General features: G+C 32.5%; 2 protein-coding genes across 2 annotated transcripts; both read left to right on the forward strand.

Annotated features, from left to right (window-relative positions):
• The first annotated feature begins 1,053 nt into the window (after positions 1 to 1,053).
• LOC106714780 (glutamate receptor 3.4-like) lies at positions 1,054 to 5,474 on the forward strand. Its single transcript, XM_045678406.1, has 9 exons — positions 1,054 to 1,739; positions 2,040 to 2,164; positions 2,287 to 2,380; positions 2,471 to 2,630; positions 3,817 to 4,041; positions 4,219 to 4,327; positions 4,638 to 4,822; positions 5,158 to 5,262; positions 5,388 to 5,474. The coding sequence occupies exons 1-9, from the start codon at positions 1,054 to 1,056 to the stop codon at positions 5,472 to 5,474; spliced, it is 1,776 nt and encodes a 591-aa protein (XP_045534362.1).
• Positions 5,475 to 6,154: 680 nt separating this feature from the next.
• LOC106714818 (carboxypeptidase E-like) lies at positions 6,155 to 13,817 on the forward strand. Its single transcript, XM_014507934.2, has 8 exons — positions 6,155 to 6,525; positions 6,690 to 6,886; positions 6,967 to 7,122; positions 7,634 to 7,800; positions 8,679 to 8,833; positions 9,646 to 9,906; positions 11,498 to 11,640; positions 13,388 to 13,817. The coding sequence occupies exons 1-8, from the start codon at positions 6,306 to 6,308 to the stop codon at positions 13,538 to 13,540; spliced, it is 1,452 nt and encodes a 483-aa protein (XP_014363420.2). The 5' UTR covers positions 6,155 to 6,305; the 3' UTR covers positions 13,541 to 13,817.
• The last annotated feature ends 2,175 nt before the right edge of the window (positions 13,818 to 15,992 follow it).

The following is a 15,992-nucleotide window of genomic DNA, read 5'->3' on the forward strand; positions in this document are numbered from 1 at the left end:
TCCATTAGCTCTAGTGTTTTCGGTGATTTTAAATCGTGTGTTACATAAATATTTTTGTTTAAAAATATTTATTTAACTTAAAACATTTTTTGAAACGTTTGAAAACTTAGTTAATAAAAAAGTTTACAGTTAATTAGGCATATGAGTAACACAATATTAATATGCAAAATGCCTAATATTCAAATGACAGAATTTCTTTATTATTTACATGTCAATCGAAAAAGCTATAAATTTTGTAAAAGTTGTTTTTGATTCTTATTTTAAAATCTTTCCACTACTACTGCATTTCACAAATGGCCGCCGTGTCGTGAATACTGTCATTAAAATCATCATGATATTTATGAGTAGGCAATAAACATGAATACCATAAGTCATTTTATGATTTAACACAATGGAGTGGATACATATTTATATACATTGTAATCATTTACTTACAATAGTAGTATAGTTTTCTGTTAAATTAAAAATTGTTTTCCTTGCACTGTAATTACAGGCTGTTCTTTGAAGCCGTTAATGTCTGTAAACAATGATCATAAATCGCCATCATTTAGTTCAATTCTTTTTTGAATACAAAATCATGGTTGTATAAGAACCGTAGTCGTAATTTATAGCGCGGTGGTTCTGTAGTGTTAATTTTAAAATTCTTGCAAGGAAAAACTTTTGATGGTTAGGCAAAATGTTTACTTAAAGGGTAATGTCGCTTTTATTATTCCAACAAAGTCCCCTAAATTTATAATGACGCGTGAAAACTACAAGCTTTTAAACTGCAAACAAAAAGTTGACAATTTCATCTTAACAGTTAACACTTTTAAAACCGTTTGCCAAATTTTTCTACCTAAGCTCTAGAATCCGCGATTGTAACATCAACTCTAAGCATTTTTTATCTGTATGTGTAGAAAATATTAAGGAACTACAAAGAACATGTAATTGTTTTAGTAAACACCAAAGTATAAGTGAGCGCTTCGAACCTCTCCGTGAATACAATTCAATATGACTTATTGTGAAGTCTACTACACTTTTTCCTAATAGGTTACTATTCGAAAATATATAGTCATGATATTACTAAAATCAACTCTAACAGCAATCGAAATATTAGTTCAAACTATTTTGTATCGTTATTTTCAATCTTCATACTGTATCGCTTTTGTTTCTAGTGAATCATTCCGATTTGATTATAACAAAACCTATGTTCATATTGATCCAGAAGGAAGAAATTTAACTAACGATTTGCTCGAAGTTTCTGAAATTGGATGTTTAGATTACATAGTAAGAGTAAACGAACCAAAAGATTTTATAGAGGCCTTCGATAAAGTAGTTCATTTGGGCAATACTCGAAAAAGTGACAGAAAAATTGTATTTTTACCTAAATCTTATAATACTGATGTAATTGAGAATTTGATGGAAATTTTATCAATGAAGGAAACTACTTTTATAACAAATGTTCTGATTGTGGTACCATCTTTTAACAAGTCATACGAATCTTATGATTTGATAACGCACAAATACATCGGTCCGTCAAACCACAATCAACCACTCTATTTAGATATGTGGAGTTCTTTCACCAAGCAGTTTTATAAAAATAATAATTTATTCCCTCATGATATGTCAGATATGTATGGAAAGGTGGTCAAGGTGGCTTGTTTTACTTACAAGCCTTATGTTTTATTAGATATAAATTCATCGCTTGTGCCATTCGGTCGAGATGGAATGGAAATCAGAATTATTGAGGAATTTTGCCGGTAAGTAACTGACCAAATAAAAATTGTCAGGTATTTTAGGGTCGAAGTAAAGCTACATATGAATATTCTAGCATAGTTTCAAAATTTATTTTGCCCCATCGACGCAACATATTCTTTAGTTTTATTATAGTATCTATGTTTCTTTTTTTAATTATTGCAACGATAGAGAATAAGTATGGAAGTAAGAACTTGATTTTAAGTTTGAACTTATTGCGTTAATCAAAATTGATAAGAAGCACCAGTGAAATACTATAAAAGGAATCTTTTTCCATTTATTTTCATTCAAATTATTTGTTTTAGATGGATAAATTGTTCGGTGGAAATTGTAAGAGACGATGAGTACCAGTGGGGGGAAATCTACAAGAACATGACCGGTGTGGGTGTACTCGGCAGCTTGGTAGAAGACCGAGTGGATCTCGGAATAAGTACGTTTGTTTACAATGTTCCTCATGATAAGAAATTTCCTCATTTTTATATGAAGTAACAAGTAATAGTAAATTCAAGTTTAACTGCTGTTCGCTTTACTTGAAATTTAATTTAATTGTAGCGGCCCTATACTCCTGGTATGAAGAATATTTAGCGCTCGATTTTTCGGCTCCTTGTATAAGAACTGGTATTACATGCATTGCTCCGGCACCAAGGTATCGATTGATATATTTTTATTAATCAATATACTGATTCATTAAGAAAAGCCTAATGTCCTTCCATCTTTTGTTTTTTTTTAATTATAGGTTGCTGGCTAGCTGGGAAACTCCTTTCTTGCCATTCACATTGTACATGTGGATTGCAATATTTTTTACGTTTATGTATGCCTCCATTGCTCTGACTTTTGCGCAAGGAGGCTCAACTAAAAATGTTTTTCTCACAACGTTTGGTATGATGATAACACAGGTAAGATAATGAAGTTAACTTCGATTAAGAAAAAAATGGCACTTTTAAGTTTTTTTACGTGGACGGGGTTAACCCACCGCACAACCCCCAAAATGCCGGAGGGCCACATCCTACTTTGGTCAGCGGGTCCCTCGGACCTAACCGGTAGCTAGCTAGGCTGTACTACCGACCACTCCCCCATCCGCCACCCGGGGGACGCTGCCCTACGCTGTGAGGCCCAGCGCGGGTCGCATCCAGTTGGCCGTCCCAGGTATCGCTGGATGGATGAGGTAGATAGAGATCTTCGGGACCTACAGGTCCGAGACTGGGTCGGGACGGCGCGGGATCGGAGAAAGTGGAGACTTTTGTTGTCGGAGGCCAAGGCCTACTTTGGGTCACTGCGTCACCCTAGTTAGTTAGTTTTAAGAAAAAAAATGAAAAATACCTGTGACGAATTCCAAAACGGATCATTTTATATTAATAGAAGGTTATCTTTGGAAGACACGAAAATAAGTAACGGTTGTCTGCCTTGATCTTGATTCTGAAAATGAAATCATCACTAAAAGTCTTCCTTTGTCACCGATTATCGGCTCAGAGTGCGGAATTAATCACTAAATAATTAATCTCTTCCAACGTTAATGAGATAAAAAATTTCATAATACTATCGAAATTCTAGTAATTAATATTTTTAGCAAGACATTAAACTGTGTGGGTATTTAATTTCGCTGTACATCAACGATCTTCCAGTTAGAATGAATAAACGTTGTAGTTACAGATCAAAATCTACGTTAACTATTGGTTTACTGCCTTCTGTAAAATTGTTTACCAAAAAAGTTGTTTCTCAAAACGAAATTGATTTTGAATAAATAGCGACACTTTTTCTTCTATGGGTCAAAAGCCTTATTAAAGGAAATTTAAGGAAGTTATAGATAATTAAAACTACTATTAATAAAAAAAATGTTATTTAGATAGAGGTGTGCCAGGATACGGATACGGCACATGGATTCCGAAATAATTCCCTTTACATCTGGTTTATGAGCGTACGTTATGCTGTTGCTGTTAGAATGTTACTGAATTAAAAATATTAAAATGAACCGTCTCGTAATATATTTTTTCAATTGGTAAATATTAGTAGTAAACACCGAATGTTAGGTAAAAGGAAGGGTGTCGAAAATTAACATAAAACGACTTAAACTTGTTTTGTCAGTCACAAAGTGATGTAGGTCGGTCATGGAGGATTCGCAGTATAACTGGATGGCTACTGATGACTGGTTTGGTGCTGGATAATGCGTACGGAGGCGGCTTGGCGTCTACTTTCACCGTGCCCAAGTATGAGAAATCAATTGATACCATACAAGATATCGTGGATAAAAGAATGGAATGGGGGGCAACGCATGATGCGTGGATATTCTCGTTAGCTCTTTCCCAAGAGGTATTATATATTTTTAAAATCAAAAATCTCAATAAGACTGGTTTAATAAAAAAGTTAGAGAATCCTCTCATGTCACTATCGTACAATGCAACGTGGAGATGTTTGTTAATGTCTGTTTGTGTAATGTTATTTAATTAGTTGTTAGTAAATGTTGTAATGTTATTTAACTAATTTCAGCCACTAATAAGGCAGTTGGTAAATCAATTTAAAACGTATTCCTTCGAAGAACTGGAGCGAAAGAGTTTCTCTAGAAGCATGGCTTTTAGTATAGAGAAACTGCCAGCAGGTAAAAGTTTATGAATAAGGCGAACTATGTATATAAAAAATTATATAACATATTTTACAAAAAAAAAACTTAATAATTTAATATTTTCAACCTAAAATTCAACCTGCAACTTTTTCATTATGTGTACGTTCATGATCAGAATCAATTTTAACCTATTTTTTATCTACACAACGCATCTTCAGTTCCTCAGATGTTGCGTATGTCCTTGGGAGTCGATGACCACCTCGGTGTTCCCGCCGCTTCGGGAAAAATATTCCCGTTGTCTTACAAAAAAAAACTTAATAATAATATACTTATAAAATATATTTAGGTTATTACGCCATTGGGGAATACATCACAGAGAAAGCTGTATTGGATTTTACAATAATGTTGGAGGATTTTTATTACGAGCAATGCGTTGTTATGTTGCGGAAAAGTTCCGCCTACACAAACAAAATGAATGAATTGATAGGGAGACTTCACGAATCCGGACTTTTGCTTGCATGGGAGACACAGGTATTATTTATTAACATTACAGACACAATTATGATGAATAACATATATTTTTTCTTAATTCAAAAATGTTCTGAATATAATAATAATTATAATAACATAATATTTCGAATAGCTTAAAGCTGGCATTTAAAAATAGTAATAGGAATTATTCAACTTTTATTTTTTCCTCACGCTTGTAGCCTGAAGTGTATTTGTGACTTGTAGAGTGTGTTTTGACCTTGTATAGCGTATTATACGTGGAAGTAATTAATTTATTAATATAAAAGATACAAAAACAATTACTTTGAGACTCATTTTATTATTGCTAGGTCATTAATATTTTCAATGATTTTCAGGTAGCGTTGCAACATTTGAATTATCAGGTTCAACTTGAAGTTAAATTATCTCGCTCTAAGAAAGATGTCGAAAATATTGAACCACTTGCTTTACGTCATGTTTTAGTAAGTATGAATCTTGCCACAGGTTTCGGATATAATAAATCAAATACATACAATTGAATCTGTGGAAAAATCTCATAAAGTCGTTTCCGTTGTTTGCTTTTCTTAGGTAAATTATTTTTTTCCAGGGGGTGTTCATACTATATGGCCTTGGAATAATAATCTCCAGTGCGATTTTCATTTTAGAAATAATCATTAAAAAAAATATGGAATAATCATATAAGTAACTATATCACGTTAAAACAAAAAAAAAATCTTTTATTATAATATACTTCTTCATTATTGTATTGTGTCACTTAAAACTATGCTCAACATGAGGAGAAACGGAACGTTATTTAGCTAGTGTTGTCATAGCTCCAAATACTCTTCGAAATCGATAAAGATAATAACTTAAAATTTTAGAGGCATCACACATCGCAAACCTATTTGTGACCAAATATTTATTTATTTATGTACATTTATGGTGGAGTCACGTATAAATTGATGTGTACATATAACAACGTTTTTGTTGTATCAAACCATAAACATTTAATTTTTCTTTTTGTGGAAATGTACAAATTGTAGTCAGATATTATATCAAAGTACATTAACATTAATACAAAATATTTCAAGTAATTATCGTGTAATTTTTTTTTAATTGTCAGTAGTAATAAGCGTTTTTCTCAAACACAAATTACAAAATCATCTTATACATAAGTTTCTTCATTATTAAAAACTATGTTAGGTCAATTTTTTTCACAGCAAAATTAACTGGATAAAGTTTATAAAAGTAGATTTTTGCGATGTTAGAAAAATGCACACACATTTGACGTTTAATTTTCGTAAATCCATCACTAAATCATGACTTAAGAGTTGGCAGCATTGCTTGCGTTTGTCACGCTTGGTTGTCATCTTGCTTGAATGTAGGCAGATGTCGCGGTCGCGGGAAACACGATCGATACAGTGTTGAGTTTGTTGTTTGATAGGAATCAATTAGGCTTGCGTTAGTTATTCTTAAAATTATGTTTGAATGAATTACTGGAATATTATAAAACATAAATTTCAAAATGTTTGTGTATCGGTACGTGTATTTAGCGTTTTTCCTTTCCGCGTCGGCTAAATTTATTTGGAAGCACCATAATAATGAAGAATTACCATTGGTTTTGGAAGAAGTTCACCAAAAATGCCCAAATATTACTAGAGTTTATGCTTTATCAGAACCATCTGTGCGAAATGTTCCGCTTTATGTGATTGAATTTACTGACACGCCTGGATTTCATCAACCCTGTAAGTAGTATTAAATTTACGTAAAATAACCATGCCTCCGTACAAATATTAAATTTATAATTTTTTTAACTACCTACTTTATTCTTATTTATGAAATAATTTCAAAACTTCTGTTATAATGTAAAAGTTTTTTGTTTATAATGTGAATAAAATATATTTTTTAGATAAGCCAGAAGTGAAATATGTGGGAAATATTCACGGAAATGAGGTTCTTGGTCGAGAATTGTTGCTCGGTTTAGCTGATTATTTATGTGAACAGTATTCGCAGAATGATCCTAACATAAGATCACTTATTCATAAAACTAGAATACATCTTTTACCCTCTATGAATCCAGATGGTTGGCAACTGTCCACAAATTTTGTAAGTAAAATAATTATTATATAAAATTTTATCTTGTATGTATACGAAATAGCAATTTAATTTTGTACTATTGTATGAAGGGTGGTCAAGACTATCTGCTTGGACGTGGTAACAACCATTCGGTGGATTTAAACCGGAACTTCCCAGACTTAGATGCTATTACATTTGAGTTTGAGCGACTCGGTATCAACCACAACAATCATCTCTTGAAGGATGTCACCCGACTCGCAGCCCCAGTAAGTTTATTCATGACAAACAAATTAGTTAAATAATTTTAAGAATTTTTTTCTTTTTCTAGTAGTCTTAGTAATACTTCTATATGTGGAACAATAAGTATTTGAAATTATTATAATTAAATGTCAACCCAAATAGATACAGATAAGGTAATCTTATTTATAAGATGGTAGTTCTGTTTTTATTTTTATTGGAATTTGAAAGCATATTATAGCTTTTGCTTTTTAGACACTGTATTAAATTTGGGTATTTCAATTTTAATATTTATAAAGGGATAATAAAATTTATTAAAATACCTATGTTTTATGTTTTTATGTAAAAAATAAATTTCAATGAATAGTTAAATATTAATTTTGTATATTATTATATCACAAGGACTACGGCATTTACTATATCTCTAGCATTTATGGTACTTATCCAGTAATTCCAGAGATAAATCTCAATTATATCCTCTCAATTTGACCTTGACATATGTATAATATAATATTTTATATATAAATGATACTGTGTTAGTTGGAGCCAGAAACTCGCGCTGTAATCCGCTGGATAATGTCAATACCGTTTGTGCTGAGCGCGGCGATGCACGGCGGTGACTTGGTCGCCAACTACCCTTATGATGAGAGCAGGAGTGGCGCACTCGCCTCCGAGTACTCAGCCAGCCCCGACGATGATACCTTCAAGTGAGTGCTGTACTCTGTTCCAAACCAAACATGAAAATTTGTAAAAAATCAGTTGTGTTTTATGTTAAAATTCGTAAAAGACTTTCTTTGACTTTTTTTTAAATGTGTACCACATTTTGATATGCAAACTGTGCGAACATTTGTAAATTATTATTATAATGGTAGCTGTTTTTTAGGAAATTTTTATCAGCACGTTATATGTCTCGTATAACTAGTGCCAATAGCTCAATGGTTGAGTCGTGATTTTCCAAGATTGAGTTCACAAGTTCACAAGCCGGGATTTTACTTGTTACTAAAAATACTAGTAAATTTCAAATAATCTGCTTTATAAATGAAATGTAAAATTTTAAACATTTTATCAGGTTCGATTAAAGGTCATTCTTCAATCGGCAATAAAATACAGAATTGATATTCTTTTTTTTTGTTGACGAGCGCTAAAGGAGAATGATAATTGTATGTGAGTAGGTACACATGATCTGCACGGAATGCAAACGCGGATTGATTAACTGTTATCCTTGTGATGCGGGCGTATCACGGCCGCTGACAACTTACTCTCGCTTTTAACGCGCTCTAATTTAACGAAGTGAAAAGAACGAAGATATAGAGACCGAAGAGACCTTAGTAATGGTAGATAACTGCAATATTTTGTTGGGTGTATAAATGGGCTGTCTCGACCGATGCAATACTACGAACACACAGAAAACAAGCGTTACGTAGAAGTAATTCTGCGTTTCTTCTGTAGAGTGTACATGCCGGAGGCCTAATTTTAGTCCAATTTCCCTTCCCACCATTTCCTAGACGGAGTTTTCTCTTAAGGGGTTAATTGGGCTTATATTTTAGAGTTATACGGATATGAATGCATACTTTTTTCCATATAGGGAAATAGCTATGGCATATGCGAACGCGCACGCCGACATGGCATCGGTCAACCGACCCGGCTGCCACGTCAATGGCCCCGATCAGTCCGAGGCGTACAACTTCGGCAAGCAGGGCGGTGTCACCAACGGCGCTGACTGGTACAGTCTCAAAGGAGGTTTGTTACATTATTTTCAGCCAGTTTGAATCAATGACACTTCTTTTTTTATTTTTACGTATATAACATTTTATTACCGGCCAATTCAACTTAACCAAATTTAGTATTTACCTAAGTGTATCTGCGTTTTGCGGAATACGGTAAAATACTACAAAAGGAAATTTAATATTCCGCTGCAACAACTAGGAAATAGCGCATGACATTAAGCAATCCATTTAAATTGTGTGCAAACGATAAGGCCAGTGTTGGCTTCAACAATACGCGGATCCTGAACATTATTATTATTTTCCTTTGGCTATCAGGAAGTACACGAAGTGGGATAATGTAACGTTGTACTCGTGCTTTTGACATTTAAAAGACGACTAGTTAACCGTGAGTTGAACCGGTAAAGTCGGCAATAATGTCCAATTTCTTTTCAAACATTCAACAGCTCTCATTCGATTACTTTGTACGTATCATTATGCAGCTCTCATAATCGTATGTAATTTACATCATCATAATTGAATGCCAATGTAAAAATTATTAATGTTTATTTTTATACATTCGTTTTATCTCGGTTAATAATGACTGTGTTGGCGCAACCGCTAAGATTAGGTACTTTATTTTGTCACATGTATGAATATATAGAATGTGTTTTATAGATTTTCTTGAAAATTAGAAAAGTTTGTCATGGAGACTATACTTGTATTTCTTTTGTGGTCTATGACTGCGATGTCTTTCGTAGAAGGGTTTTAACACTAATAAAAATATAGTAAATCTAGTCTCATGAATTATAACAGTTTGAAATGAACGTTACTTTGAATATATTTTAGGAATGCAAGATTTCAATTATTTGGCAACAAATGCGTTTGAAATCACCCTTGAATTGGGTTGCAAGAAGTATCCATTGGAGAACGAATTAGAGAACGAATGGAACAGGAACCGTGAAGCTTTACTTGCCTATTTATGGAAGGCTCACATCGGTATAAAGGGAATCGTTAGCGATGATACTGGATTTTTAGAAAATGCTATAATATCTGTGGTCAATCTGACTGGACACACGCCGAAACCTATACGACATGACGTCACTACAGGTATGTATAATCAAATCTTTTGACGATATTCCAACAGATTTATAAAAAGAAAACATTTATTAAGGTTATTTCATATAATTTTAACATTTACTAAAATTTAAAACCTAATATTAAGTACATACAAAAATAAATAATCACAACATTGTCATACAATTTGTCTTATCGTCCACTGCCGAGTATATTTATTTACAAGAAGTATATTTAACTATTTCCTTTTGAAACATGTTATTGGTTCTCTTCAACAGCTCCAGTTGTTGAAAAAAAAAATGGTGTCCGGAAAACTTACTATGTTTGTCTGTCTGACGGCCTAGGTCACCCAAAATTAATAGAAAAAAATAAATTCATAACGATGTTAGCGAAGGACCAAATTCCCAAAAGACTCGCGAAAATCGATACACCGAATACGATACCTATGCTTACTTCAGAATATATGATTATTATCGAAATATCAAATTTAAACTTAAAACGAACTAAACGCAAACTTTTTATTTAGACCTTTTTCTATGAACAATATTAGCAATAGTCATTTTATGAACATTGCACACTGCATAGCATTCGTGTATTGGATGTGATCTTTTCGTGTTGTTTCGTATTGTGACTGGATGACGTCATAAGATTGCTGCACTAACAATACGCTCTACAACGATGTATACTAAACACTAACACGTTGAATTGTGGTATATTGGAAGCCCAGTTACTGCTAAATGTGTAGGCTATCACGTTACAGCGAATTGCAAGTGTATTTGAAATGGTGATTCTCTTTTGTGGGAATTTATTGATCAAACAGTTCGTGGTTCAAACAATGAATGAATGTTTTGTGGTGAATTGTATCTCTGGCATCACTACTATTGTAAAATTATATTTCAAATTTTGCTACTATTTCTTTGCACATAATGTGTTTTTAGTAATGAAAATGACACGCAAATCAAAAGCGTGTTGGTGTTTTTCGGATAATTTTAATCAAGCGACCCTTCACGCTTAATATTCACAGATTTAAATACAATTATGTTACACGAGGACGTAAGAAAAGTTTAGATTCGGCTGACGATTATAAATTCTGACAGCGTTTAAAAGGAATATTTTATTAACAAATTTAACATTTTATTGAGCTAGTAGTAATAAGTAAACAAATAATTAGATGTCTACAGAATCTGAATCACAAAAACAGACGACATGGTAATTAAGAACATCGTCGCCCTGTAACGATGACAATGAACTATTCTTCACAGAGGCTTAATTGTAGATGTCTTTTGACTGGCAACAATTAGATGAATTGCAGATCTTCCTTTTATTAGACACTAGCTTTTACCCGCGACTCCGTCCGCGCGGAATAAAAAATATGCACACAAAATAAAAAAGTTCCTATGTCCGTCTCGTAGTTCTAAGCTACCTCCCCATCAATTTTCAGCTAAATCAGTTCGACCGATCTTCAGTTATAAATAGTGTAACTAACACGACTTTCTTTTATATATATAGATTAGAACATTGAAAAGATAAAGATGTATGGGTGGAAGAAAACATGCTTATTTCATCACTCATGTCTTCATTACATGTCTGGCAAGGTTTACAAAGTGTCATCACAATTGTTTAGGTGTATATGGTGATTACTACCGCTTGCTGACTCCGGGTCGTTACGAGGTGACAGCAAGTCACCCGGGCCATTATCCCGCACAGCGCATCGTCACAGTGCCACAAAGACAATCCTCAGCACGTATACTCAACTTTAAACTAGAGGTATGTACTTGTTACTAATCCTTTTATTTATAGTAATCATCCTGCTCGAAGGATTCTATTCGTCCTGCTCGAAGGATCAAAACGTTTTATAATTTATGTTGAATTTATTAAATTGATTAAATGTGAGGTTTATGTAGAAGAGGATAAATCACGGGTTATCCTTATACCGGAAAGCAGCCATTATAATGCATGACGAAGTAATTGTGTTTTGAATTGTTTCTCACAGTATATAATTTCAATGTAATAGCAAGGTTAGGGACTCATTTGTTACATTGTGAATGTTTTACAATGATGTTAATGTAATGTCTAACGTGTTTTTATCCAATTTGGTTAGAAATAGCAATTTCTAATTGTATTTTTAACGATTGAAAACTGTCGTCTTATATTTCAAAACTCTCAAGAACCTTTAGTACACGTGACTCACTTGACTTTTCCACGTGAGCTTCTATTTTTAACGTACCGTGAAAGCTTATTGTAACATTCAATTTTTTTTCTCAATTTTAAGAGTTTAAAATAGTAATGTTCTATCTACGTCTTAGTATAAATTTGACATCCTATAACTAGATTAGTTAGCTACTTCTCAGCTTGGTCGCTTGCCCAATTGAGGCAATTAGTAAACACAAGACTGTTCTCTTGCATCGTCCGTTGACTTCAATTCTGTTCGTTTAGCGCACACCGTACACGTAGGATTACATTTAAAGTTGCGTTATATGCAGTATAAGGTCTTCTAAAGTATGTCGAACTTTTAAATAGTAACATATTAAATCACAGCTGTCTGTGTGAGAGAATAAAATACATTACAAACTTAAAAACAATAAGTTTAAACATCACGGATAATTATAGTACAACAGTAATGCGGTTGTACAGCAAAAATTTGAGGCAACTAACTCTTTACATGCTTCTGTTAAACTTACATATTATGTGAGAAATTCGTTATAATAAGTTTTTTGCTTTATATCAAACATTAATTGTATACTTTAGTTGAAGTATATTTATCTGCGCATATTGGGAAAAGAGCTAAAAATAAATTGATACACGGAATATGACGTCAGAAGTGTTCGCAACCACTTTCAATTGACGTAATACTTCTCCCTCTGACGTCAGCCCACCAACGCACAATCTCTTACACGTGGGCGTTTAGTATTGATCGTTCATACAATTTCGCGCTTCAGTCTTTTACTTCAATAAACCGTGATAAGCTTTGATATAACGCATTTTATGATTATGTTTTTTTCTTATGGGTAAATCCAATGTTTTGACTTTATAGAGAAGTGATAAAAAGTCTGGTTTAAATGTGATTATTTGCTTTAAATTTTTAATAAGCTCTTTTAAAAAGTATTATTCCAAGTAAATTCTTCTATTATATTAACTGATACAACGAGATCTTATTTATGAACAATGGTGTTTATATTTAAGTTTATCTTAATTAATTAAAAATAACTACAGTCCGTTAAAATGGTCAAGATTATGCATTTGTCGATTATAAAACATTCTCTTATTCTTTAGTGACCAAGGTCGTAAAGAGAACGACCTAATATGCGAGTACAGGCAGCTCATTGATATAATTATCTGAGCTTTGAGAAACAAGCCGCTTGTCCGATGCATTGAAAACTAACCTTGATTGATAATCCTGTTCTCACTTACTTATTTATGTAAAAAAAAAAACAGAAGTTTTCAATCACCTCATGTTGCACTGCTGTTTTTTTTATTTAATAATGTTGTATACCAAATTAATCGCGTATTTCAGCCGATACGTTACGAAGACGGTGCTCTGTTCTTCGATCCGCCATTCATCCGCTACCAGCACGTGGTCGGTGACCAGCCTCGCATCTACAAACGGTCACTCTTCGAAAAAGTCACCAACACTTTACTACAGGCTAGAGACACACCTAAACCATAGACACGACGGCAATCGATTCTAGACCTTATTGTAATTTAAATAAGTATGAAATTATCAATGTAAACTTGTTAGCTAAATTTGAGATGACGCTTCGACGATGAATCAGGATATAAATTGTCGCTAATAGTTAAATTATAAAATGCATTCGTCTACGTAAGTTGTCTGACATTTTAGTCAATATTTTTTTTTCCAGAAAAAGTTAATTATTCGTCAAGGTTGAATTTTATTATAAAAAGTGTAGTTTTCCTTAATATATTCAAATCGCGCAGAAATTCGAGTGCCATAGTCTCATTCCAATTGTTGAATTTATTTTTTATAATTAATGTTGTATACAGAATATAAATAAAATTGTCTAGTCCAATCGAGTTACTTTTTATTTATATTTTATCATTGACTTGAAAAACATTAACACTGACATTAAAGTTGCCAGTATAAAGTACATAAAGAAATAATGTAATTGCTCTTATCCTAATATTAAAAAATATTCGTACAATCAGTATGTTGCTATTCTTACCTACCTAAAATCTCTCTGTCCGTTTGTTATGTAAACTAAATGTATCTTATTTAAAACATAACATCATTGTTTTGAAAATTCCGAAAGATATGAGTTCATCTTGCAATACTCAAAATCTTACTAATATTATAAATGTGAATGTTTAGATCTTAACGGATTTTGATGAAATTTGGCACAGATGTAGAACATAGTCTGGAAGAACACATAGGATACTAATTTTTTTTTAATTCCACCCGCGCGGAGTCGGTCATCTAGTAATCCATGAGACTTTAATATGATCAATTATTTTACAGTATTTATTTAAATCATAAATTAAAAACATTTAGATCCAAATTTGTTTTTATTAACTGTTTCAATCACTGCGCCTCGCTTTATCTAAAACTAGCAGTTGCCCGCGACGTCGTTTGCGCGGAATAAAGAAAAATTATAGCATATCTATTCTTCCAGACTACTACATGTATGCTACATTTCAGCGAGATCCATTTAGCCATTATGGAGATACATTCTAACAAACATCCATCCATACATCCAAACATACATATTTATATTTGTAAGATAAACTGTGTATATGACGTCACAGCTTGTAAAAAAAGTTATAATAAAAACGTAACGTAATTTAATAAAATATTTTCCTCATATATCTTCAGAATTGTTCACGTAACATATGGCAAATATTTTTTTGTGATTTCAATTGAAGATTTACAATCAAAATATAATATTTCAGTGTAAATAGTTTGTAGTTGAGAATTTTAACATATAAATTGTATATGTACGTGTGAAATGTTTAATAAATTCTCTTATAATCTTAACAAGGCTTATGGACGATGTTACAATGATGTTACGTAATTTGCATAACGTGATCCTAATTATTCTATTTTGAATCAATAAATTGATAAAAAGTATTATTTATTAAATTTTAAAATGTATGTATGTATGTTTTCTATACTTACAATCATCATTGTAATTGTGCCACTTTATAAATACATCTACTATTTAATAAACTGTCTCAATGTTAAAAGTTATGAATAAATGGAATTTATGTGCATTTTTTTTATTTGAATATCCTTCCGTTTTTTTTAGATTTGAATCATTTAGTTCATTTAGAAGTTGATATTAAGGGTTAAGAGAACGAATTAGAAACGTGGAAACAACTGCGTTTCGTCTGATGAGTGCGTGCCGGAGGCCTAATTTTAGTCCTCCTCCCCTTCCCATCCCCCTAATAAAGATACTATGGGAATTGTGGGGAAAGGGTTGTACAGGAAGGAGATATACCATTTTTGTGTTCGTTTTATACTCTTTCCAATTAAGGTAGGTGACGCATCAATAGCTCGCTGTAGATGTCTATGGGCAACTGTCGCTTCGCTTTTTAGCGAAATCATGTGTCCGCCTACTCCTTTGCCAACTGACACTATAAAAGAGAATTGTGTTGTTTCTAGTACTTTTTTACGTAGCGCTACAATCCCAGTCCTTTAATTGTTATTTGAGCAGTTCCTTGGTGTAGATTAATCACTAAGCCCACACTAAGGGACTTTTCTAATGGCCAGAATGTGGCACTAAAGTAAAAGCTTTTTCTAGCAAATAAGAACATATGAAATTCATCTGATGGAAAGAAAAATCCGATGAATGTATAACTACTTGCAAATTTAGCTCCGACATTATTAAGGATAAATCAAAAAGTACTGGCTGTTAAAGGTTTTATTAAAACCAATTCTTTCATTTTAAAGTTAATACAAGTTTTACTTATCTAATTATTAGCTATATATTTTATAATTGACAGAATTAAGAACATAATTAACTATATATTAAGGTTTATAAACTATGACTGATAAGTTTGTGTAGTGCAAATAAAATGATTCTATATTTTGAGCACACTATTATTAGCTATATAAAAATTACGTATGTACAAAAATATATTTTGAACTTCAAAATTATTGAACC

Source organism: Papilio machaon, chromosome 6, assembly GCF_912999745.1.
Source record: "Papilio machaon chromosome 6, ilPapMach1.1, whole genome shotgun sequence".
NCBI lineage: Eukaryota > Metazoa > Arthropoda > Insecta > Lepidoptera > Papilionidae > Papilio > Papilio machaon.

Coding starts and splice junctions, on each gene's coding strand:
- LOC106714780 (XM_045678406.1), top strand. CDS start 1,054: ATGATATTACTAAAATCAACTCTAACAGCAATCGAAATATTAGTTCAA. Junction 1,740..2,039: donor ATTATTGAGGAATTTTGCCG/GTAAGTAACTGA, acceptor TATTTGTTTTAG/ATGGATAAATTGTTCGGTGG. Junction 5,263..5,387: donor TTGCTTTACGTCATGTTTTA/GTAAGTATGAAT, acceptor ATTTTTTTCCAG/GGGGTGTTCATACTATATGG.
- LOC106714818 (XM_014507934.2), top strand. CDS start 6,306: ATGTTTGTGTATCGGTACGTGTATTTAGCGTTTTTCCTTTCCGCGTCG. Junction 6,887..6,966: donor GGCAACTGTCCACAAATTTT/GTAAGTAAAATA, acceptor TATTGTATGAAG/GGTGGTCAAGACTATCTGCT. Junction 9,907..11,497: donor ACGACATGACGTCACTACAG/GTATGTATAATC, acceptor ACAATTGTTTAG/GTGTATATGGTGATTACTAC.